General features: G+C 45.7%; 2 protein-coding genes across 13 annotated transcripts in view; one reads left to right on the top strand and one right to left on the bottom strand.

Annotated features, from left to right (window-relative positions):
• Positions 1 to 11,340: 11,340 nt before the first annotated feature.
• On the bottom strand, positions 11,341 to 16,955 carry TRIL (TLR4 interactor with leucine rich repeats). Its single transcript, XM_072783638.1, has one exon. The coding sequence runs from the start codon at positions 16,180 to 16,182 to the stop codon at positions 13,705 to 13,707; it is 2,478 nt and encodes an 825-aa protein (XP_072639739.1). The 5' UTR covers positions 16,183 to 16,955; the 3' UTR covers positions 11,341 to 13,704.
• The window catches only part of LOC140608777 (uncharacterized), a 27,852-nt gene continuing 16,796 nt past the window's right edge, over positions 14,727 to 25,782 (top strand). Inside the window, exons 1-6 of one of the 12 annotated variants that reach the window (XR_012010757.1) lie at positions 14,732 to 16,944; positions 17,087 to 17,282; positions 18,526 to 18,640; positions 19,915 to 19,965; positions 20,116 to 20,264; positions 20,835 to 20,962. Coding sequence is in view for 1 of the 12 variants with exons in the window: in XM_072783639.1 (XP_072639740.1) it covers positions 16,278 to 16,944; positions 17,087 to 17,282; positions 18,526 to 18,607 (945 nt within the window). In the remaining 11 variants the exon portion in view is untranslated. Of the gene's footprint in view, positions 16,945 to 17,086; positions 17,342 to 18,525; positions 20,003 to 20,032; positions 20,265 to 20,834; positions 20,963 to 25,782 lie in introns of those variants that run through there. The other 11 variants (XR_012010758.1, XR_012010762.1, XR_012010756.1 and 8 more) reach the window with 11 other exon arrangements.

Raw genomic sequence — 25,782 nt, 5'->3', positions numbered from 1 at the left:
CCGCCAGCTCTGCGGGAGCCAGAGTGGGGGGCACTCGCAGGAGAAGAGAGGAAACTCTGGGACTCGGGGACTCCCAAGACATTGCGACCCACATCACCAGATGGAAACCCTACTGCAGCCAAAAATAGACGAGCTTCTGGGAGATGGGCTCTACATACTTGGTCGAGAACCAGGAAATTCCACAAGGAGATGTTAAAATTCCATCTTTAAAAAAACAAACAAACAACCTCCCCCCTCCCAGATGGACAGCCTACATCCTCTTCTTCGGACATCCCAAACAGGAAAGTAAGATCATAAGTTTAGATGCACGTTAGGGCCACATGGATGCCCGGAGACCATCTGAATCCGGTCTCCTTGTTTTATGCTAGAGGCTCAAAAGGGTAAAATGAATTAATGAGTTTTTTTTTTTTTTTTTTGGTAAAATGAATTCTTACCTCGATGTGAGAGTTCATATTTTTTTAGAAATTCACATTCTTCAAAGATTTACCCTCAAATACTTAGGGAAGCAGGGAGGCAGAGAGAAAGGGATACAGTGTGCATGCAAATGGGCTCAGGCACGGCTTCCGTGGGGCCCTGGGCAAGCCACTGAACTCTGAGCCTTGATTGCTTTATCTGGAAAGTGGGAATGGTACTACAGGCTTCTGGGAGGACTGAGATAATATGAGCCAGTATCTAACAAAGCACTTGGCAGCTGCCCTTAGCTGAATTTCATCCTACTGTGGTGATTGTCAAGGAAGTAGATAAGGTATTTTTGACCTATTTCATAACAATGAGGAAGCTAAGAGGCTGAAAGAATGGGATGCTTCTGCAGGAGCTGCTCCTTCTCAAAAAGTTCCCACCATATTTGAGAACACAGGGAAGAAGAAAGGCCAGTAAGCACACCCATATTTCTGAAGGCATTAGGCCAAGGACTTGGGGTAATTTTTCTGGGCAGCTAAAATTCTCATACCACTGGGAGTTTGCATAAGCTTTGGGGACTTAGGTCCTCTCTGACCCAGAGACCATATTTCAACTCAGATACTGTCCGTGTCCTCAAACGGATGACTCCTGATAAACGATGAAGGAATCCTACCCCTTCACCCCACAAACTTTGCTTTCTCATGTCTTGATTCTTTGTTAGGAAAAAATTAACTGTTCCCACCGGTTCTTCTCTTGGTTTCATGTTCCTTTCCTGTTTTTTTTAATTAATAAGCAGATACCTGGGGGTGGGAGGTGCCTGGATGGTGTCCCACTCTTAGTTTTGTCTCAGGGTCGTGATCTCAGGATCATGAGATTGAGTCCCGAGTCAGGCTCCGCAAGCAGCAGGGAGTCTGCATAAGATTCTCTTCTTCTCCCTCTGCCTCTCCCCTCTGTGCTCGCTCTCTCTCTAAAATAAATAAATAAACCTTAAAAAAAAAGACACTCCCAACTGAATCAATTGATTTCTGAATTCTGTTATGGGCTGAACTGTGCATCCTCCCACTCCATAAATTCAGATGTTGAAGCCCTAATGTCCAAGAACCTTAGAATACCACATTATTTGGAAATAGGGTCGTTGCAGAGATAATTATTGTTAAGGTGGGGTCATCCTGGAGTATACTCCAGTATAACTGGTGTCCTTATACAAGGGGGACATTTGGACACAGACAGGCACACAGGAGAACGTTGCAAGGAGATGAAGGCAGAGTGAGCCGATGCGTCTATAAACTAAGGAATGCCAAAGATCTCCAGAAAATGACCAGAAGCTAGGAGAGATGCTTGGAGCTGACTCTCCCTCAGAGTCCTCAGAAGGAACTGTCCAGCCCACACCTTGACCTTGGACTTCTCACCTTCAGAACTGTGAGACACTGGATTGTTATTGGAGCTGATTCATGGTACTTTGTTGCAGCAGCCCCAGCAAACTATAGCCAACGGCAACTACTTCTTTCTGGAAATAAAGCCAGTCTCATCTTATTAGTCTTGTCCCAGGACTGCTGTGGACTGAGCATTTGGCCCCCTCTCTCCTACACCCCCCTTCCCACAACAGCTTCCATGGGGCTCTGCTTCACTATCACTTAAGCAGACTTGGTGCTCTCTGTACACTGAGGTCCCAAAGTTTGCCTCTAAACTCCAGTCCAGAAAGCCGTTAGCACCATGCTGGGGTGGGGAATGAGGGGCAGGGGAGGGGCAGACAGCACCAGCACCATCCAAGGTCACATCCCTCACCTCTGGCCTCCCCTAATCAGATGGCAATCATAGCCTGAGAGATGATAACACAGATTGTCTTTGTTTTTCAGCCTTATTCAACTCCCTTATAAGGAAAAACTATGCCCCTTGAAGTCTTGCAGATCAGAGTGGCTATTACAAATGAATCTGAGCTTGCAGATGAGAAACTGATGTCATATTCCCTTGTCAGAAAAAAAATTAAAAGTGGAAAGTGTAAGAAATGAAATATTCTTGCTCTCTCTCTCTCACACACACACATACACACACATCACCTATAAATACAAATTCTTTTCCACTAGATTGTACCTCCTTTTATGGATGTGTATTCACAAGAATAGATATATTGGTTTCTGTCCCCTGGGGTAATGATGATAAATATGCCAAGGTCAGTAGCTTCATCAGCCATTGAGACTGCTCACTCTGGCCCCAGCAGATAATCATTTACCTGGTGGGACTAGTCGCCTGTATTTCAATTCATGCTTCATGGCGTGGCTGAAATGTTTCTTATCTCACAAAAACACTTGTCTTATTGTGTCTTTCTGGTACAGAAATAAATTCATAAATTATTGCCGTGCCTTGGATTTTTCAAAAAGTCTTGGTCATGATTCTGTCAGGGAAGAAGTTACTAAAGGATGGAGAGAAGGTGGAAAGTCACCAGCGTGTGTACAACAATATTCTGTTCCATATCCTAGAAAGTAGAAACTCAGGTTTTGGTAGATCCAAAACATCTGTGATGACAAATTCCTCCTATTGTGACTCCTTTTCTAGTAGGACCAAGACTTAATTAAAAAAAAAATTAGACTAACATTTTTTGAGAACCTACTATGTGAAAGCACTATGCTAGATGATAGGATTACCATCATAAGTAATACATAATGTGGAGGCCGAGAAAAATCAAGGCCATTCCACCTCAAGTTTAGCATTAGCACAAGTACAGCCATCTTAGGCCCCTGTGAATAAGAGCTGAACTTCATAGGAAAAACTGCAGAATGAATCCCATATCAGAAAGACAACAGAACTCAGAATTGCCCTAGGCAGAGAATCCCATATCAGAAAGACAACAGAGCCCATGCCTGTGGTAGAAAGTCCCATATTAGAATGAGAACAGAGCTCAATGCCCTTGAAAGCCCCATATCAGAATGTAAACAGAACTTGAGAAATTCCTCCACCCCTTCTTAAAATCCCCTAGACCAGCCTATAAAAAAACCAACTGTAACCCACTTCGGGGTCCAAGTCCCTGCTCTGCTGTGTTGGGTATACTTGGACCCAAGCTTGAGCTTGCTAATAAACCCTCGTGCGCTTGCATCGGTGTCGGCTCCTTGGTGGTTTCTCGGATTAGCAATCTTGGGCACAACAATAATTCCAGATTTAGTCTCAGCAACATGAAATCTATTACTAATAATAAAAAAAAGAAATCTATAAATAGTACGCAAGGGGAAAAATAAGTTAAAATTCCCAAATGTTCACTTTTTGAGAACTGTATTCCTATAATAAAGATAGAAAAAGTCATATAATACCCCCATCTTATATCAGTTCCCCACTGTTGCTATATAAATGTATATTTGGGTAGAATTATAGCTATTAAATGACTTGCCCCACTACACAAGTGTATATCACTATTGTGAACAGTGTCTAGCATGTGTGTCTTGGGAAAAGGTTGAGCAGCTGCCCAGCAGCATTCATCAATAAGTAGGTAGCCAGGGACTCAACTCTATGCTAGCCAGGCCCTGTGGAAACACAAAAAAAAGTATAAGATGCAGGGCGCCTGGGTGGCTCAGTGGTTGAGGGTCTGCCTTTGGCTCAGGGTGTGATCCTGGGGTCCTAGGATCGAGTCCGGCATCACGCTGCCCACAGGGAGCCTGCTTCTCCCTCTGCCTATGTCTCTGCCTCTCTCTGTCTCTCATGAATAAATAAATACAATAAAAAAAAAAGAAAGAAAGAAAGAAAGAAAGAAAGAAAGAAAGAAAGAAAGAAAGAAAGAAAGAAAGAAATACAAGATGGGATTCTTGTCCTTAGGGAACTTACAAACCAGTAGAAAGGACTGACCCCATAACACACAACAGTGACCCATCCATGTCAAGACAGAGTGAAGCATTTGTGTCTATGAGATGGGCTGTATGTCTCTCATTAAATATTTAAGGACAAATGGATTTTGCCCTTGATGTAATACACGGATTGAGAAAAATCAGCCAAAGATAAAGGACAAACTAGAGATGATTTTTTAAGTGTTGTATTGGGGGGAAAAAGAAATACTCACAAGAACCATCCCTTGATGTTTTATCAGTTGTCATATGTACACACAAGGCAGCACAGGGTCAGGATGGACAGCGTTGGCTCTGGAGCCAGCCAGTCTGGCTTCAAACCAGACTCAGGATTCTTGGTCAAAGTCCATAACTTCTCTATGGCTCAGTTTCCCTATCTCTCATGGAGGGATAGTAACAGTACCTACCTCAGAGCATTATTATGAGGACTGAAGGAATGAGTGTGAGGAATGCCCTTAAAATAGAGCCTGACACAAAATACATGCTTGTAAGAATCTGTTAAATTATTTTTTTTCTTTATTTATTTATGATAGTCACACACAGAGAGAGAGAGAGGCAGAGACACAGGCAGAGGGAGAAGCAGGCTCCATGTACCGGGAGCCCGACGTGGGATTCGATCCTGGGTCTCCAGGATCGCGCCCTGGGCCAAAGGCAGGCGCCAAACCACTGCGCCACCCAGGGATCCCCGAATCTGTTAAATTAAATGCATTAAATACTTTGTATCCTCAAATAGTTAATACTTGAATCTTACATGCTCACTTTATGTAATAGTCCACTTTAAGTCTTCACATAAATGAAATAATACATACATAAAGCCAAGATTAAAGTCTCAAATACAGCATCTCCTTCCTGTCCATTGTTTCATGGTGTCAGTCAATAATACTTTTGATGTAGGCAATATGAAAATTAACTATTTTTATTTTCTGTGTGACAGTGTGCTATATTTTGTCTAGCTAAAATTTTGAGATCTCAGGAGCCTGGGTGGCTCAGTCGGTTAAGTGTCTGCCTTTGGTTCAGGTCATGATCCCGGAGTCCTGGGATCAAGCCCCACATCAGGCTCCCTGCTCAGCTGTGAGTCTGCTTCTCCCTCTCCCTCTGCCTGCCGCTCCCCCTGCTTGTGCTCATGCAGTCTCTGACAAATAAATAAATAAATAAAATCTTATAAAAAATAAAATGATAAATAAAATTTTGAGATCTGGTGATTATTATACAGTACTGGGTTTGCATAATCCTTGCCAGGAAAGAGGCATCATCACAAAACACAAATCCTAGTGTCAAGCATTGCTTGTGCTGCTCCTCTTCTTCCAATTTGACTTCAGACTGAGCATTTGTTTACAGTTCAATGTGTACAATAGAAAGTCATTGCCTTTTATAAGATAAGGTTCCTTTGTAAACAAACGCAGTACAAAGATGTGTCTAATTGGGAATTCCTGATACCATGATTGGTGATGTTCTCAAGCCAATGTGAAGACCCCCAAACATAGAGCTTTGAAAAGTACTCCATTCTGTACTCTCCTCTCTTGAACTCTTTCAGACATCTAAATGTAACCCAATTCATGGAGCTATTCATTACAAAAGGAGTCTCACACTGATTTTATTCAGAAAAGGGTCCCTATTTTTTACACCATGTTGGAGAGGAAAAAGTTAAGTAAAAAGAAAATTTATCACTAGGTGTTAATTTGCATATATATTAGCATAAACTCTTACACAAATTTAACTTAAGAACATCTGTCTATGTGTGCAAAACCTCCAAAAACAGTTCGTTGAATCAAGAAAACTTCTTACTTACTATGCATAACAAATGCTTCTGAAAATAAATAATTCTAAAAATTAAGGTTAAACATACTATTTGACATATAGATGTATTTGTGACTTAACAAAACTTGCAAAGCAAATAAAGCACACAAAAGAAATCACCTATTGTTTAAAGATAAAGCAATCAATAAAACCAGACTCAGAGATGACCAAGATGTTGAAATTATTAGAAAGGGGCTCTAATTCAATTTAAATTAATATATTAAAAGATGTAATGGAAAGCTACAGAACATGGATGAACAGATGCAGAATTTCAACAGAAAGCTATACATGTTTTTAAAAAGAATCAAAAGAAATGCTAAAAAAAAAACATATCAGAGATGAAGAATTCCTTAAAAGGCTAATTAGCAGATGGAACCAGTTGGAAAAAGACCAGTAAATATAAAGATATGTCAATAGAAGTCATCCAAGCTGAATTACAAAGATTTTTAAAATGTCAAAGAAAAAGAACTATGGAATACCCAAGAGCTGTGTGGGAGATATCAAATGGTCTAACATACACATAATTAGCTTTTTATTATTAAAAGCCCGTACTTAAAAAAAAAGAAAAAGAAAATCAAAGGAAATGGAAAGAGAGAGAGCATAACAACATGACAACTAAGTGCAATGCATGATTCTACATTGAATCAGGGGAGAATAGCTTTTGAAAGGGTATTATTGGGACAGTTGGTATATTTTAAATATGGATTATGGATTAGAGAATAGCATTTTATTGGTGTCAATTTTTTTCTCGATAACCATACTATGGTTATTTAAGAGAATGTCCTTGTTCTTAGGAAATACAACTGAAATATTTAAGGGTAAAGAAACACGATACATGCAGTTTACTCTCAAGTAGTTGAGAGAGAAAATAATAAAGCAAATGGAGCAAAATATTCACGATTAGTAGAGCTGGTTAAAGTGTATACAGAAATTTTCTGAAATAGTCTTGCAACCGTTTTTAAGTTGAAAATTGTTATTTTATTTACCTATTTATATTTATTTGCCAGAGGGAGAGAGTGTGTGTGCATGCACAAGCAGGGAGAGGAGCAGAGGGAGAGGGAGAAGCAGGTTCCCCGCTGAGCAGGGAGCCTGACTTCAGCTGGATCCAGGATCAAGACCTGAGCTGAAGTCAGATGCTCAACTAGCTCAGCCACCCAGGTGCCCCTATGTTATTTTTAAAAAATATTTGTTATCTCGTTTTGGGTTTCTTTCCTTTTGTTCTATCATGACAATGTACTCTTTAATCTCCATCCCCTATTTCGCCCATCCCCCCACTAGTAACCATCAGTTTGTTCTCTATAGTTAAGTCTGTCTCTTGGTTTGTCTCTCTCTCTTTTCTTTCCCTTGCTCATTTGTCTTGTTTCTTAAATTCCACATATGAGTAAAATCGTACGATATTTGTCTCTTTCTCACTGACTTGTTTTGCTCAGCATAATACTCTCTAGCTCCCTCCATGTCGCAAATGGCAAGATGTCATTCCTTTTTATGGCTTGATAATATTCCATTGTATCTATATACCACTTCTTTGTCCTTCACCTATTGATGGAAATTTGGGCTGCTTCCATAATTTAGCTATTATATATAATGCTGCAATAAACATAAATAAAATAAACATAGTGCATGTATCCCTTGGAATTAGGGGTTTTGTATTTTTTGGGTAAACACCCAGTGGTGTGATGACTGGATCATAGGGTAGTTTTATTTTTAGTTTTAGTTTTTGAGGAACCTCCATACTGTTTTCCACAGTGGCTATACCAGTTTGCATTTCCACCAACAGTGCAAGAAGGTTCCTTTTTCTCTACATCCTAGCCAACACATTGTTTCTTTGTTTTTAATTTTAGCCATTCTGGCCAGTGTGAGGTGATATATAGGTCATTGTGGTTTTGCTTTGCGTATGTCTGATGATGACTGATGTTGGGTATCTCCTCATGTGTCTGTTGGCCTTATATAACATTAGAAGTTTTGTTTAAAGAACCAAACAAGAAAGAGAGAAAATAATAATGAGTGATACCAGCAAGATATAAGGAAGAACAGCCTAAGTAGAATCAAGCACAAGGTAAAAACAAACAAAAAGCTGTGTGTGCATGGTTTCAGCAATCAAAATAAAAATAGGAAAAGTATATGACCCAACAAGGTGTGTAAAGGCAGCAAGAGTACATAAATAAGAACTTCCAAGAAGCAAACTGTCTTCTCAGAGGAAGCCATGTTTTCCTTTGGCACAAAGAAGAATGCCACAGAGTTGGAGAGTCTTTCACAGTTAAGGGGAAACAGAATGGGGGGGGAGGCGGGGGGGTCAGGTTTATACTTAGCCCAGGATTATACTCAGTCTAGGGATAATACTTAGCCATTTCTTCTCTGTGGAGCCCTTCCTGAGAAACCAGGAGTAGTGACTGGGCAGAGGTAAGACACCTACATGGCTATCTTTTCAATGTGTAAGTATACCCAAAGAAGAAATAGAGATGGTGCACATATAGCAAGGGAACAAAAACCACTCTGAATAGCTAGAAAATATTCAACTAGAATTGTTGAAAAGAAAAAAATTTCCCACCACCTTCCCCTTTCACACAGGGCCAGAGCCCCCTTCGCCAACAATACAACTAGGTGTGGTTATTCATTGAAAAGACAAAAGACTGGCCAAGGCTTGAAGTGAATAATTAATTTATGGCTTTGATAAAACAGGTGGGGTCACAGGAGGAGGATCTGGGCAGATAAAAAGCACAGTTGATCATCATTTTTTGCAGATTATGTATTTGTGAACTCTCCTACTCACCAACATTTATGTGTAAGCCCAGAATCAATACCCTGCAGTACATTCCTGGCCGTTCCAGGACACATGCAGAGCCGTGGGGAGTTTGAGTTACCCATGCATGCTCCTAGCTGAGGCTGAAGGAGGCCATGTGTCACCTTCTTGTTTCAGCTCTCCTCTATAAACAAGTGTCCCTCTCATAGACTGTTTAGTGCCACATTTCTTACAGTTTCTTGCTTTTTTTGTTGGTGATTTGCTATTTTAAGGAGCCCCCAAACTCTAATGCCGAAGCGCCGTCTACAGTTCCTCAGTGAAGGATGGCAATGATGTGTTGTAGAAAGAAAGCTGGTGTGTAAGGTAAACTTCATTCAGGCATGAGTTACAGGTCTGTTGGCTATGAGTTCAGTGCTAATGAATCAACAGTATCTATTAAATAAGGTGTCTTTAAACAGAAACACTCATAAAATAAAGGTTATGTATTGATCAGTTGATGGAAATGTGACCAGATGCTTGCGGGCACCCAAACCTGAATTTCTCCTCAGAGCAATGGTTCAGTATTTGTTCGTTCAGTGTTTTCTGTGATCTTCTACAGCATAAGTGTGAATAAGAATTGATTAATAGAAACACATTCAACTCTCAATGGTAGCTGGTGTTGAGGACAGAGTAGGGAGAAAGAGCTAACAGTCTGAAGCTTTGGTCAGTTTGAAAAAAAAGTTATGGGTGAGAGCCAAGAGATGCTGTTGCTTGAAATCCTGGTACATGACAATTTATTTATGTCTCGCATCTGATGCCATTTCAGAGTCCGATTATAAGCCACATTTCTGTGTCAATAAGGAAACACCCACCACTTGTAGCTTAAAATCTCTCAAATGGTTGTAATGACATTTTTGGGTTTTCTGTCCCAAGATAAAGCAACCAGATAACAGGAAGCTACATTTCCCCCTAATTATTTCAGTGATCAATGTGAATATAATCTCCAAATACCTTAGTCTCCCATATAAAATGAAAAGTATATTGTTTGCCACATGATTGAGAAGGATGAAGTGACCTGAAATACCTAAGGGGGAAAAAAAGCATTTGTTCATACAAAGTATCCCTTTAAGAAAACTAAGTCAAAGGACACTTGGGGATGCTATCACAAAGTGAAAGGGAAGCAACAGCATTTATACATCCTTAGTTCCAATCTAAAAGATGAATGAGCTTATGCCAAGAGTTTAATAAATGTAGAAAAATTTGCTCAAATACTAGTATATTCATTTTTTCTTTTTTAAAAATAATGGAAGAGGAAAACATAATAAAATAGTGGGAAGGTATTTCAAGAGCTATGCTTCCACATTAAATTACACAGGAGCCTCAACTAACCAGAACAAAGGGAGGGGGGTCACTGAATCTCATTATCTTGAATTTTCTGATTGGTTAGGGCGTAAGCAGAAATGCCTTGTCCGTGACATTTCTAAAAAGTCTCCTACCATTTGTTGCCCTGTGCACAAAATACTGCTACTAATAACACATCTAATATGTATTGAACATCTGCCTTGGAACTGGTGCTGTCAAATGCTTTTTCACTCATTTATTCCTCAAAATGGTCCTCCACAGTCAGGACTCGGGATTCCCATTTTAATGCGGAAACTGAGGCACAAAGAGGTCAGGTTAACAGAGCGAATGCAATCCCTGAGGACTGAAATACTTTCATCGCTTCCTTAAAATCATACTGAACTTTAGCAAATGCTATCATTCTCTGGGATGGCAAAGGTATAACACTGGGTAGAAATCTGTTTTAACCCTGGGTCATGGTCTTGATTTTTAATAAATTTTTGGCATGAGAATGCTTCACTGGCACTTATTTCCAAGTCTTAGAAGCAGATTGGGGAGTGGTTAAGCACAAACACCAGGTAATCCAGTGTCTATTTTGATGGTTTCTTAATATAGAGTAGCTGCCCACATTGCTATACCTCTGGTGAAAACTAGGTTTTTGCAAATTAGTGAAGGTGCTCTGATCACATGCCAGGTATTACCGGGCAGCATGGCGCAATGATCTGTCTTAGGAAATCAGTAACAATCCTACAGGTTGAGCTGAGGATCTGACCACATTCCAGACTGCTTCAATGGCGCTTTAACTGAACACTCCTACTTCATTCAAAGTTTATTCTTTCTTTCTTTAGGAATCTTATCTTTTCATAAACTTTGTAATGGCAAAAATGACCTCCAGTCCAAGATAGCTCTTTCTTATTATTGACCATGAGAGTCAGAAGTCCTGATTCTTTTAAACAGCTGATGTTGGCTGAGACCCAATCATCTCGCTGTCACTGGTATTTTAACAGCATTTTCTTATCATGGCTCACCATCTGCCTTTAGAGTCATCTCATTGTTTGTTTGGGCATAAACTCTCCTAACTATCTCTGAAAAATAAAGTCCATACTCTCCCATAGAGATGCAATTAAAAACCACTGCAAGAGGACGACAGGTTTCAAGCTTATGTTTCATTGTCATCAATGAAAACTGCTGTAGAAAAGCACAGCATATCATTATGCGAGTGTATAAGACATTTGGAAACTCCAACAATAAAACATCTCTAGTAGTAAGTGGGTTTATTGACATAACTGAACATAACAATGTATAACATTTATTCATTTCCCACCAAAGGACTTTCCAGTCAAAATGTTTTTACATAGATTTTGCTGGGTATTTTTTTTTTTTTCTTTCCGTGAAGTATTTTCAGTGATGTTCTGCGGTTGAAAAGGGTGGGTGGTGGGGAGAATCAGAGGTTTTTTTTTTTCCCAGACTTTCGATGGGGCTCAATATTACACCGCTGTGCAAAAGGAACAGCTAAAAGATGCCATTGCTCTACACATGAACAAAACCAGGAGCACAAGAGGGGTAAGTAAATAACCTAAGGTTGCAAATAAGAATGAGCTGCGACCCCTGTCCCATGTACTAAGATGCTCGGGATCTGACACAAGCCCTGGCAGCAAACTTAGAATGACAGCCTATTTCCTGCGGTTTATTAAGTTTTGGCCCTACAGATAAGACTGCCAGAGAAGCAGCTGTACTGTAAGTGGTCTGGACATTTATTCATCTGAACATAAACACAGATCCGTTCGTTTAGAGCCCTGGGTCCCTGCTCAGCTGCTGGGGCAAAGGCAGGCTCGGCTCAACGGAGGCCAAACATAAAAGGAGTGCACTGGGGTTGAAGGACCCCCAGACTACGATAGATTCCCTGAGTCATCAGGACCCTCAGGGGCTTAAGGCCTGAAACAGAAGATTCACTGTTAGCCTTTGCACCATAGCAGTAGCCTCCATGGCACCCCACTGCCAATAAATCCATAACCACGGTGAAATATAACCGTGCAGATCTTCCCTGTGACTGCTTCTCTTAGACCACACACAAGATTATTAATGTAAACCAAAGCACTACACTTAGTGATAAACATGTACTTCATAAATATCAGGGGACCAAAGAGTCCCAAATAGTTGAAAACCACTGAGCAAATAAAGGAGCCTAATCCTAAATCTAAAACAAAAACATTTAAAGGAAATACTGCAATTATTAACTAAAAGATAAGATTTAGTAACATGGTAAAACACTGCATAGTGGGGGGATTAACTTGCAAAATATATAATTATTTCACAGTGAGGTTTAAGTATGCCTAACAATCTTCTGGTTTTAGTAGAAACAAACAACCGCGGATGTACACTTTTCACATTTTTTCCCCATAATTTCCTCCCCTGTTTCATATAGAGTAACAACACATTAATGTGATTGAACATTACACTGTCAATTGACTATCACCTTTTGCTTCCCTGCCTTTATCACTTAACTGTGCAACTCAAGAGAAGCAGGGCACAATCAACCGCATATCACTGATAAAAACATGAGAAGTACCGCATCGCATTTATTCCAACCTGGACACAGTGTCAGAGATGCGGTTAGGCCAACCGGGAGGCCGCTGTTCCCTACACGGTCATCTGTTGTGCACACCGTACATTCTTTTATCAAGTCTGGCACTGAAATTTCCTTTTCCACACATGGGCTTAGAAAAATAAAATTAAAAAGCCACAGGAGCAACCCTGACAGAGAAGTCTGGCACGCAGCCTTCTCCTGAGAAAGTAGGTAATCTCAGTTAACCCCAAGGTCGGCAAATGTTCTTGTGGTGTTAATGTTAAAAAAAAAAAAAAAAATACTAGTTGAACTGCTCAGCTCAACTAAAATAGTCCTTGAGTTTATGGTCAGTTTGTTAAACGTCAGAGCTCTTCACATTGTTGAAAACCAAACCAAACCAAACCAAAACAGCGTCTCTAATTATTTAAACATTAAATTATCCTGAATGTTCTATTAACCAACATGAAAGAGTTCCTTGGCGAGCGTGTTAAACTTTACCACCTGTTTACAGCCTCCACCTTCTTGGCAGAGACCACCAGACCAGTGCCTCCTTTGTAACACTAATAAGTTCCTTTTCCCTTAAATAGGACAAAACTCTTCTATTTCACACTGAACAAACAAACAAACAGAACAAAAAAAAAAAAAAATGCATGCACCCAAATCTCTTTCTGGCCATACCGGGGAGGGCAAAAGCACCCTTTTCTACCTGGCCATACGGGGCCAGGTTCTTGCACTGCAAAGCCACAAAAGCCATATCCAAGGTCTCCATGCAGAAGAAGGCTTCCCGCCTCTGGCCTGTACCATCCGTTTGTCCCCTACTCTTGGCCTTGACCGCCAAGTACCACCCATGCACTTCACGAGTGAGTACTGGAAATTGGGGGAGGGGGTGCCAAACCGGCTTCCCCTTGGGCCTCTCCGGCAAGTGCACAAGAGGAGAAGCTCTGATAAAATGAGATCTTCCCCTGAGGTCGGCTGAGGGGCTCCCCGGGCAATGAGAGGGTCTGCACACTGCACCCCCCTTCCCCCCCGCCCCCCACCCCCTGCAGTCTCTGGAGCTAGTCCGCAAATCGCTGCAGAAGATGGTCCTCCCGCCTCAAGCTGCCCCCCGTGCCGCCGCCGCCGCTGTCCATGAAGCGGTCGCAGGGGAACTCGATGAGGTCGGCCTCGCTGAGCGCACACACGGTGGCGCGCGGCCGGTGCGACTGGAACCCGGAGAAGTCCGCAGACACGCCGGTGCCCATGGAGCGCAGCGGCCGTCGGGTGGAGTACATGTGCCTGACGTGCACCGGCGCGCCCGCCTTGCGCCTCGCCCGCAGCTTCCTGCGCAGCCAGCGCGACGCCCAGGCCGCCAGCGCCAGGAGCACCAGCAGCGCGTTGACCGCCAGCAAGACCAAGGTCAGCAGCTGGTAGTCCACGCTGCCCCGGGCCCCGGGCTCCGGCAGGGTGACCAGCCCGGCGCAGTGGTCGCGGGGCGCCACCGGGCAGACGCGGCCGCCGAGGACGCCCTCCACGCACACCAGGTAGGGGGTGTCCCCGCGCAGCTCGCGCAGCGTGGCCGAGTCGCTGCGCTCGGGCAGGTAGACGAAGCGGTGGAACTTGGGCTGCTGCCCAAAGCGGTCGAACAGCAGGCGGAAGCGCGCGCCGCCCAGCGGCGGGGGGCTGCGGTGCTGGCGCACGGCCCAGCGCACCGACGCGCTGTCGGCGCCCACCGCCTCCACCGTCAGGTTGCACAGGATGAACTTGTTGAAGTCGCACGGGTCGGACACCAGCGGCGGCGGCGGCGGCGGCCCGGCCCCGCCGTCGGACGGGGCGGCGCTCTCCCGGGGCTGCGCGGCCAGGCGCTGCTTCGCCGCGCGCTGCCAGGGGTCGCCCGCGGGCGGTGGCCCAGAGGCGGGCGCGGCCGTCGGGCTGGGCTCCGCGCGGGCGGCCTCGGCGGGAGTCGGCGGGCCCCGCTCGGGCTTCTGGAGCAGGTCCAGGGGCTGGGGCGCGGGGCCCGCGGCGGCGGCGGCGGCGGCGGCGGCGGCGGCGGAGGGGTCCGGCGGCTGGAGGCCCGGGCCCCGGCGGCTCAGCCTCAGAGCGCTGCGGTTGCCCAGGAGCTCCCCGGCGGCCCCGTCCCAGGCCCCCCCGGGCAGAAACCGCCCGCGCTGCTGCGGCTGCGGCTGCGGCTGCGGCTGCCGCGGCAGCACCTCCGAGAGGCCGCCTGCAGGGGGCGCCGCCGCCTCCCCGGTGGTGGTGGGCAAGGGCCTCCCCCGGCCTTCGGCGGTCGGGGAAACTGAGGGCGAGGGATCTGCGCAAGACCCGTTCTGCAGCTGCTGGTCATCCAGGTAATCCAGGTACTTGCCCCGCAGGGCCGGGGGGTGGCGACACTGCACGAAGACGGTGAGGAGGCGGCCTTGAGAATGCCAGTCGCCCATCCAGCGCTTCAGGCCGCGCAGACGGCAGTCGCAGGTCCAGCCATTGCCGTCTAGATCCAGCCGGTAGAGGGCCGGGCTGGCGGCGAAGATGTCCCCCGAGAGGGCGCTGAGCGCGTTGTCGCGCAGGCTGAGCTCGCGCAGCCGGCCCAGGTGGCCAAAGATAGCGGGGTGCAGGGCGGACAGCGCGTTCCCGCTAAGGTCCAGCGCCTCCAGGCTGTGCAGGGGCTCCAGCAGCGCCACGGGCAGCTGGCTCAGCCGATTCCCCTCCAGGCGCAGCTCGCGCAGGGCCTCCAAGCCCCAAAAGGCCTCCGGCGCCAGGTGTGTGAGCTGGTTGCCCCTGAGTGACAGTAGGCCCAGCCGCGGCAGGTGCTGGAAGACGCGCGGCCCCAGGTGCTGCAGGCTGTTGGCCGAGAGGATGAGCGTGGAGAGGGAGCGCAGCGGTGCGAAGGTGGCTGCGTGGCGTAAGGAGGGCTGCAGCTCGTTGGCGGAGAGGTTGAGGAAGCGCAGTTTGCCCAGCTGGGCGAAGGCGTTCTTGCCCAGAAAGCGGATCCGGTTGGACTCCAGGTGTAGGTAGAGCAAGTTGCCCAGGGGGGCAAAGGCCGCGTCCGGCAGCGCCCCCAGGGCGTTCCCGTCCAGCCGCAGCTTGACCAGACTCTCCAGGCCCTCGAAGGAGCCGCGGCTTAGGCGGCCGATCTCGTTCCCGTTGGCGTAGAGGATGCGCAGCTTGCGCAGCGGGGCCAGCGTGCCCGGGACGAGCGCCTGCAGGAGGTTGTTGCCCAGGTACAGCTCCTCCAGCCGGGAGAGCTTCTCAAAGGTCTTGGGGTGCAGGGAACGGATCTGGTTGTACTGCAGGTCCAGCCGTCTGAGCTGCCCCAGACGGTGGAAGTCGAAGGCCGTGATGTTGGTTATGAAGTTGCCGCCGAGGCTGTAGGTGAGCACGTCCTGGGGGCTCGGCAGCGAGCTGGTCTTGGGCACGGCGCGGAGCCCCCTGTTGGTGCACAGGAGGTGCTGGGGGTGCTGGCAGTCGCAGCGCTCGGGGCACACCGGCTGGGCCCGCGGCGGGAGCGCGAGGCAGCCGCACACCACGAGTAGGAAGCGCACCGCGCGGGCAGCCCCCATCGCCGCCCGCCCTGCGTGCTTCGGCCGAAGCGTCCTCTTGGCCCGCCTGCTCCGTGTCTCCTCTGCATTCCCCTTGGCCTGGCCAGAGCCGCCGAATGGCCTCTTTCGGACTCCGCAGCGCGGTCCAGCCCCTCCTCCGCCCTTTGTCCGGTGGCTGGCCCGGGTCTCCGCAGGCGGGCTTCGCCCGGCCAAGTCAGGCGGCTCGGGGCGCTCCGGGAGCTCCGGGTGCTACTTGTTGCATTTCTGCACAAAACTGTTCCTCCGGCTGTGCGTCGGGGGGGCGGAGGGGGCGAGCCAGACCTGAGCTTTTTGTTTGCAGCTTGAGTCCGGAGAGCTGGATTCCCTGGCACGGATTCTCCCCGCCGAGCGGATTCCCCAGCTGCAGGCGGGAGCCCTTCCAAGAGCTCCTCGGGGCGCGGCTTGGCTGCGGCGCCCCGGCGGCTCGGCCCCCGCAGCCCGCAGCCCGCGCCTCCCGGTCCCCGGACCCCGGACCCCGGTCCCGGTCCCGGTCCCGGAGCGCGGCCTCGGTGCAACAGCCGGAGGGAGGAGCCGGGGGTGCGCAGGCTGCGTCCGGAAGGGACCCAAGTCGGCGAGTGGCGGGCAAACCGGGCGGAAATTCGTTCTTCCCACACTCTGCCCCCCGGGGATGCAGGCGGAGAAAGAGGAGACGGCGGAGGGAGGACAGACCCCGACTGGGGGAGGAGGAAACGCTAAGTGGCTCCGCGTCTGGTCAGCCCGAGCCCGGGACGCCGAGTGAGAAAAGTACGGATTAGAAACAGCTGTACGGGTCGGCCCTCTCCGCCGGGCTGGGGGCGGGGGTGGATTACCGGGCTAGCAAACGGAATTTGCAGACAGAGACCTTTTTTTTTTTTTTTTTTTTTTTTTTTTTTTTAATTTATTTTAGATCAGTACACCAGGCATTTCGGAGCACCAGGAGCGCCGCTCCTCTTTTTCGTTAGAAGTCACTGGCTCTTCCAGGTGTCACCTTGCGGGAAATCCAGGCAGCACGGAGCATGCAAACCTTTCTGCAAAAAAAAGTTTAGGGCAGCGTTAGGTTGTCTGCAAGGAGCTGTCGGTGGACCCCCGTCGGAAGAGGCCAGGTCAGCCCCTTCTGAATGTCGGGTGTTTAGGTGTCTGACCAGGCTGCACAGGTAGCCAGGTAGGTGGCCCAGGAGAGGCATCGTCCCATTTAGGGATCTGGAACTGAGCACTCGCTTGGCCTCTGCTGTAGGTAAGCGCCTGGAGAATCTCAGAACTGGTTCTACCGCCGTGAAGGTGTCTCTGTCAGATTTTCGTGATTTAGTCCCATTACTCCTCCTCCAGGCTTACAGCCCTTGGGGTAGGCTCTGCACATGTGCACATATATAAAAGTCACCTTCACAGACCCTCAGGGAACTGCTGCCTTGGGGCCTCACCCTCCCCACTGCCTGGGCTTGTGGTGATCTTCAAAGTCTTTAGGCCCAGGAGTTCTCAGGCCTGGCTTAGTGGGGGAGTCTCACCACTTATCAATATAGAATGGAGCATTTGGCACTGACTCCTTTGAGGGCAGCCCCTGCTGAAAATGAAGATGGGCAAGGAGTCTCTGTTTTGTAGAATTTGTTTATGCGAGGGGTGTTGCTAAAAATAAAGGCCCCTTCTCTCCCCTCCCCACCAAGGGGTTCAGAAAATGTAATCTTAAGGACCCACACTGTGAAAAATTAAGGGAGACATATCCTCACCTCAAAAGGCTGACTGTCTAGTGCGGAGGGCAAGTCGTGGAAAGGTGAAGTCATAATCTAAGGTGGTAGTAGGAGACAGCTGCTGAGATACAAGGTGAGTTTTAGTAATTCTAGTGATGGACAGTGATTGATCGTCTCATTTAGCAATTTATGTAGGCGGGTGATAGAGATGCGTTCTGAATCGCAGGAAAGATGAGATTCTTGGCTGCATGGTTGAGAAAGACTTACGGGAAAGCAAGTACCGGGCTCCAGGAAGATGGGTGGTGGAGAACTAATGGCCAGTCAGTAGCGAAATGCCTGTTTGGGGCACAGTGAACAGCCTCACGTTTGCTTGTGATGTGCTTTGAGTTTTCTAATAAAGGATGAATGTGGGAAATCAAGTATCTGTCTTCACAAGATAAAAGGTAGTTTGGTTTTTAGTTCTCATGGTGAGAAACTTCGAAAACCTTTTTAGTTCTTGACTGCAGTCCTCTTTACAAAGGAATGGCTGCTCTAGAGGGTGAAACCCAGCCAGTGTAGCATGAGCTGGCCTGATCCAGGTCCCAGGAGCTCTTAGGAGGATGCTCAGTCCTTGCTGGCAACAGAAGTTATCTCGTTTTTTGTTTTGTTTTGTTTTGTTTTTCAGAGGAGAGAAGACTAAGAAGCTACTGGCTTTCAGATTGAACCACTGGATGTACCTGGGATGGAGCTGTGAGCCTGTAGTGTGAGGACACACAAAAAGCCATCCGAGCAGAGAAGAGGTTGGGAGCTGAGAGACGTGTAACATGGAAGAGAGACGGCGGAGCCGAGATCAGACCCATCCCTTAGCATCAGCCTCCCCTCCTCCTGAGCCTGCAGAAAACTTGCAGAGCGGGGACAGCAGGCAGCGTTCCATAGGACCTCTATAGTTGGCCCTAATCATAAGATGCCGCTATGTAAGATTTACAAAGTCATCAGGCCCCTGCCGATGTTCGTTTTTTTTCAGCGTTTTTTGACGTTTTGACTGTCTTTGGTAGTAGTATTGCCCCGAGTTGAACATTTCTACCAGTTGGTGCTGGATTGCAGGTAGAAATAACATCATATGCGGTTTATGTCAAAAGACAATTGCTTTCCCATAACATTCCATTTCCTTGAAGTAATCCATCTGCCTCCTATAGTTAACTTTGCTTAAAATAGATACAGTGTGCCATACTTCAAATGAGTATAAAAAGCTTCTCATGGGTTTTGCTAGGCACCCTCACCCAGTTTCAGCGAGATTAAGACTTTGAGATCTACAGATGACGCGATACCACCTATGTGTGTGTGCGTGCAGATGAATTCTTTCTGAAGTAGTGTGATTACTGTCTTTTTAACCAGGGCTTCCATTTGCAAAGGCATGTAACTTGAGGTCAACTTTACAAATCAATGACATTTACATCCTTCAGAGTACATTAATGTGATATTCCTCTGTGCCCCCAGTGGTCTCCATTTCTGTAATGCTACACGTTCAGGTGTTCGATTTATTTTTCAGGCCATCTCTCTTCCAGGAGCTAAAACAGTATTTTGCTTGAATTCAGCAGCACCTTAGGTGCCCTGGTAGTGAAGAGCTATAATAGCAATGCCAAAACTGCATTTGCTCTGAATGCTGGTGGTCTGGCGGGTAGGTTTTAGTGAGAATCTAGCAAGTGACCAATCCCAGGATGAGTGATGGGAATGTGGTCTCTGATAGGATTCGATGCCAGACCCCAGGGCTTAACGGCTCAGTCGGGAGGCTGATGAGCAAGGACACACTGCATCACCAGCTGATTAAGTGCTGAGGGATGGAGCCGTGGAAGCCCTGAGGGGGACACGTGGCCTGGCCTGAGAGCGTGAGGAAGGTGTCCAGAGGAGGAAAGTGCTGGAAGCCTGCAGACATGTGCAAGAGAGTCTGCTAGGAAGCTCTAGATCTTCTGTCCTTGTAGATGAGAATTTTTTGACATCTGTAGTTTTCCACGGTATCACACAACCTTGCTCATACAATGATTTTCCAATAAATATTCCCTTATTCCCCTTTAAGGATTTCTGCAGGCAGTGGACAAAAATCATATTTGCACTGCAACGTCAAAAGGTATCTCTGCTAAATAAAGTAGGTGCTATACAAAGAACATGTTATCTGTCTAGTTCTTGCCTTCTAGAACCTTGCTGTGACTGTGGTTTGTGTGGAATATGTGTTGATAGAACATCCAGACCAACGTATTCATTTATGTACGATATACAGAAGCATCGTGTAGGTACTAGATCTATAGCACCACTCTTGGACCAGGGCTGCCTGGCCCCCTCTTCTGGGCCCCTGCACTTGAGAGAACTTTGTTCCAGTCCTCCTCTGGTGTGTCCATCTCAGAAGAGCAGGATTTCAGGCTTCCGAAGGTATGTGCCCACCCACAGCCCACAGCCCTACTCCTGCTTGGTTCCTAGGACCCTGGAATTTCTTACTCAACTGCCTCAGTCTGTGAAGACCTTTTATCCATCTGTCCTCTTGGCGGTTGATTATGCCTAGGGCCAAGGGAAGGCCAAAAGGCAGCTGTGCAAAAAAGAATCTGGAGGTGTGAGCTGCAATTTCCCATGGTATGCCCGGGAGGCCACTGCGAGACTCCTGGTAATTCAGGAGCCGGAGCTGAGAGGAGGAGCCAGGGACCAGGGATCTTCTCTCACTCTCTAATCCTGGGCTTCTCAAATATTAGCGACAGGCTTGTCCACGTGTGTAGCATTTTAGGAGGAAAAAGTACATATACTTTGATTTAGAAAGAAAAAGGAGGCAAATTATAGGAGTTTGAAGGAAAGCATTTTTTAAAAAGTAAATTCTACTTTGTTATAACATAGCCTATACCTAATTTTCTATAAGAAGCAATAATTTTTAGTAAGAGCAAGGATGCTGTTGTCTCCATTTAAGTGCCTGTCTCTTAACTATGTAATGTCTTTGTTTACGGATGGATCCAGGCTTGATCATATTCCGGGAGATTCATGTATTGATTATGCTTAAATGTATAATTTGGATAATCACACATGGAAATCCAGAAGCGAATGCTGTTCACCAGAGAAACAAGAGCTTTGCTGTTGCACTTTTGGTAAGCTTGCCCTTTAAATCTCAAGCGCATTGGGGGATAGTTGCAGAGGTCAGAAGCACAAGCAAGTCTGGGCTGGTTCCATGACACATATATATGGTGCAAGGGGTTCTTGGATGTTCTTGCCTGGGCCTGGAATCTTCTTGGGCTTGCCAAGGATGTACAATGCTTTCTTCCCAAGCAACCTGTGGTTCCCTTGAACTTGAACTGGAGAGGCAAGAAGGATTCCAGGCCGTGTCTTCAGTAGCTCCTGGACCTGGTGTGAGTTGGCTGCTCTGGGGCAGGAAAGGTTAGGGGGAGGAGAGCTCAAGCTCCCTGCCGCTGGGAGAGGTGGATCTGCCAAGTTCTGCTGGAGCAGCCTCCTGGAGCTCACTCAGGACAGCCTGCAGAGAAGGCAGCTGTTTCCTCACCCCTGTACGCCAGTCCAAGAGAGGCAGTGTGGCCCCTGACACAGATGAAGTAGGAAACCAAGAATCCCTGTTGGTTCATGTTACCAAACCCGACCCCCAAAACTCTCTTTCTCTGTCTGAATGAGCCTCATCTTACTCCCAGTCTGGGAGTCAGGTTTTTTGCCTCCAGGATTAGGAATGTGAATAAGAAGACCAGTGGGTTACAATATATTTGCTGATTCTCCATGTTCCCCCCGCCCCCACCCCTTATGCAATAGGAATGTGGATTCCTGGCTAGGTACCGGCCTTACTAAATCAGAATCTCTGGGGACAAAGTCCTAACATCTGCATTTATAAGCCATCAGATGATTTTTACGCACGCTTAAGTTTGAGAAAACTAATCGACAGTATTTTGCAAACACCTGCTTATGATTGGCTGGTTGTATTATGATAATATCAGTAATGATGACTGGCACTTACATCGTGCTAGCTGAGTGCCAGGCAGTGGTGTGAGCACTCTGCATAAAGTAACTCATTTATCTCTACAACTACCCTGTGAGGTGGTAGGAGCTATTGTCAACCCATTTTATAGAGAGGAAACTGAGGAGCTTACTAAAGATACCGGATCCTAGGCTCACCCTGATAGACTGATTCAGAACCTCCAGAATAGGGCCTAGGAATCTTTATATAACACATTCCCAGGGTTTGGTTTTTTTTTTAAGGTATTATTACTGAAGGAGAGATCTGAAGGGCTTATTCAGACCTTTCCATGTCTCCTCTGCTAGAAGCCCAGGAAAAGAAAGATCAGGGAAGGGTGCCTGGGTGGATCAGTTGGTTAAGCATCTGCCTTTGGCTCAGGTCACAATCCTGGGTTCCTGGGATGGAGCCCTACATCGGGCACCCTTGTCAGCCAGGGGGTCTGCTTCTCCTTCTTTCTCTGCACCCCCATTCATGTTCTCTCACACTATCTCTCTCTCAAATAAATAAACAAAACCTAAAAAAAAAAAAAAAAGGAAAGGTGAGTGTGACCTCTTTCCATTCCTTCTGAGAGCTCAGCATCCTGAGCTGAGTTCAATGTTATATGGACAATAATCCAGGATGCTGGTGCCATCATAGATAAACACGACGAGCACAATTTGCTGTAATAGCAATTATGTTTTGAGAAGAAAGGAATAACTGAAACCTTTGTAGGAAGTATCAGCCCACATAATACTGTCTGTGTTGAAGGCCGTTGACAAGTGACTGCTTCCAATACACTGGATTTTAGGCCCAAGGAACATCCTTAACCATCCATTCAAAGATGCCTGAGTATTTGAAATGGACGTGTATAAGCAAATTGCCTCGCTACCAGAATGATAGTGAACTGCAGGCACTTTTGGCAAGTTAAAAGAAAAAGTTGCTGGCTGAGTGTAAGAACTTAAGAAATAAGGCAAATCCACATACTGTTTATAGTTGCAGCACAGAGTTTGTTTTTGTGTAAACTGAAATTTTATAGCAGTAATACAATGATGTCCCCTCTTAGAATTCAGTCAGTAGCCTAAGGAAATGCTTTAGGTATAAAAGTGTTTCTTATTCCTAAATACTAAAATATTTGCCATCTCAAGGAACCAGACCTATAATTGTATTTTATGGTACAACTTTCCAATATTCTTTTATTTGGGTTTCTTCGCACTACAGTAATAACATTTATTTAGCGATTTATATCCCCACCCAGCTGGAAAGACAACAAACACCCTTATTTTATTCCACTTTGGTGGTACTCAACAGCTGTCGCTGACTTGTCAAAGAATTTTCACAAAAAAAAATCTAGAAGAAAAAATTTTAAAATGTTAATAGTTGTCTTTACATGGTGAGAAAATGAATGATTGCTTGCATTCTGTTTTTTGGCTTTTCCTAAATGAGGTCCAATCATTATGTGTTACTTTGAAATTAATAAAAAATACTTTAAAAACAAAATTTTAAAGAACAAATTGAATATCTGGCTTTAACCTCAACATCGGTCTCATGAGGCAATGAGGTGAGCATTTTTCATATCCCAGTTTGGAGGAGAGGGTGCTAGAAACTAGAGAAGTTAGCTAACTTCTGGAATGTTAACTAACTTCTGGAATGATCCAGCACTATAATAATAGAGTGCAGACCACAACCTAAGCCATTGGCTTCTGACCTCGAATTTTTATGGTTGGACCTTGCTAGGCTCCCTGTTGATACACGCCTATAGGTACAACTCATGAAGCCAGTTGAGAGTGATATTCAAAATCTTCGCAGTTGGTACAGTAAGAGCACCAGCCAGCCGGGTTTGGCACTGCCCCAGTTCCGGACAGACGGATGCCGTGAACAACCAGCTCAGCATGCCAGTGCCCATCAGCTGAAAGTAGACCTGCCTGTACTTGATTAGAGTTTTTGAACAGTGCTTTAGACATCCATCTTTTTGTTTCTTTAATAACTGCATTATTAAAAGCCATCAGCTTAAGGCTTAGGCACAATATAATCAGTAACCACGAGAAACAACACACAGAGCCTTCCTGGGTTCAAGTTCTTTCAAATTACAAGTTTGTCTGGGCTCCAGTCTTAACAACAGAACATTGATGAGAGGGCAAAGTCTTCATTCAACATTTCACAAAACTTGGGTTTTGTTTTCCATTTATAATTCAGAAATTGTCTCCCCCTCTCCTCAGTGGACCCACAGATATATTTGAAGGGAATTTAATTCATAACTCATTTAATTCATAACTCATAAAAAGCTTCTCACAACTTGATCTGAATTGTTATTATTAATGGCTTAAAAATTTTTGTGGGGGGGGCACCTCTTGAAGAGTATCAACTTCAGGACTCCTGGGTGGTTCAGTGGTTGAGCATCTGCCTTTGGCTCAGGTTGTGATCCTGGGGGGTCCTGGGATGGAGTCCCTCACGGGATCCTGCTTCTCCCTTTGTCTGTGTCTCTGCCACTCTCTCTGTGTCTCTCATGAATAGATAAATAAAATCTTAAAAAAAAAAAGAGTATTGACTTCAAGGATGAGTCACTCTTCCTGTCTGTTATCAGTGATTTTTTTTTTTTTAATCAAAGCCTGGATGCACATGTGGCAAGCCCCAGCCCCCCATCTGCCCCAGAGCTGCAGTGTCTCCTTATTCTAATGTCACAATGTAAGGCCAAAATAAGGGAGGCAATTTCATACCCACGCCACTGAAAACTGTGGCGCTATCCTGGCAAGAAACAGTCTATCAATCTCAGCAATGGAAATAATCTCGAACAGTCCAATAATTGACTGTATACACGGTGTAAATACCCTCAAAGTGTTTGCAGATTTCATCAAAAGACCAAATGCTTTTTCCTTAAGACCAGGAATATGGCAGGGAAGGAAATTAAAGTAAAAGAATACCATCCCCTTCTCAGAGTCTCTGTAATTTTCTATAAAGATTTGCACTTTGATTATGCTTAGTAGCACCATATGCTGGAGTGGGACGCAAGATCAAAGGTTTCAGCCACCGCACTGGAGCCTTGCTGGAGGCAGGATCAAATATTTCTGCTGGTAGAAAGCTAATGGGTACGTAGGACACTCCTCCAGCTCCCTGTGCCTCCCTATTTAATTTCCGAAATATAATTGAGAACACAGCCAATGTGAATGTTTTGAGCATCTTCTTCATTGTCTGCTCTAACACACCTTAGGCTGAAAAAGAAAAGTGTTTTTTTTTTTTTCATCACTTAAAGATATTTAGAGGTAAAGAATTTTCAGAGGCTTAATATCAGTCGTCAAGTTTTATAGTATGTATGATCTTAAAAAATTTGGGGAATGAGAGGTTGCTGAACATGGCTTTTCTCTGGTTGGTAGGAGAACAGATATTTTTCTCATTCCACTTTATGATCAAAATTTTCTTCAATGAACATTTGTTTTTGCAGTTAAAAATCTTTGCTAAAAGTGTACATGATAACATATTCAGTCTTGCTTTCCCCATTGCCCTGACAATGTCCCTCTTCCTTCCTTTGTTACAAATGGTTTTTCTTATAAACCTTTTAAAAAACATTTAAAAGCATTTTAAATGCTTTTAAAAAACATCGATCTTGGTAATGGAAATAATCCTGGATAATCAAACAATGTATTGTATACTGTGTAAAAACCCCCAAAGCATTTGCAGATGTCATCAAAAAGCAAAACATTTGTCCTAAACTACCCGTGTGATGTGTATGAGGTGAGCAGAAGACAGAGTCCACTTGCTAGGTCTCTGACCTTGAACCATGTCAGTGTCTTTGGTCGGTGGTTCATTGTCTTATTTATAAAAAGGGACAAATCATACTTGCCCGATGTATGAGTTTTGGGAACTATATGGGAAAGTACTTAGTGACTACCAGCGTTATGAAATCAGGATTCTTGCTAACATTTCGACTTCATGCATGTCTTCTCTGTGAGAATCTGTGGCCCTCCAGGGCAGGACCGTGCC

The sequence above is a fragment of the Canis lupus genome, chromosome 18 (assembly GCF_048164855.1).
Source record: "Canis lupus baileyi chromosome 18, mCanLup2.hap1, whole genome shotgun sequence".
Lineage (NCBI taxonomy): Eukaryota > Metazoa > Chordata > Mammalia > Carnivora > Canidae > Canis > Canis lupus.
This window is presented reverse-complemented; position numbering and strand designations above follow the sequence as displayed.

What these genes read in the sequence shown, in the direction of transcription:
- TRIL (XM_072783638.1), bottom strand. Translation starts at nt 16,182, where the DNA reads ATGGGGGCTGCCCGCGCGGTGCGCTTCCTACTCGTGGTGTGCGGCTGC.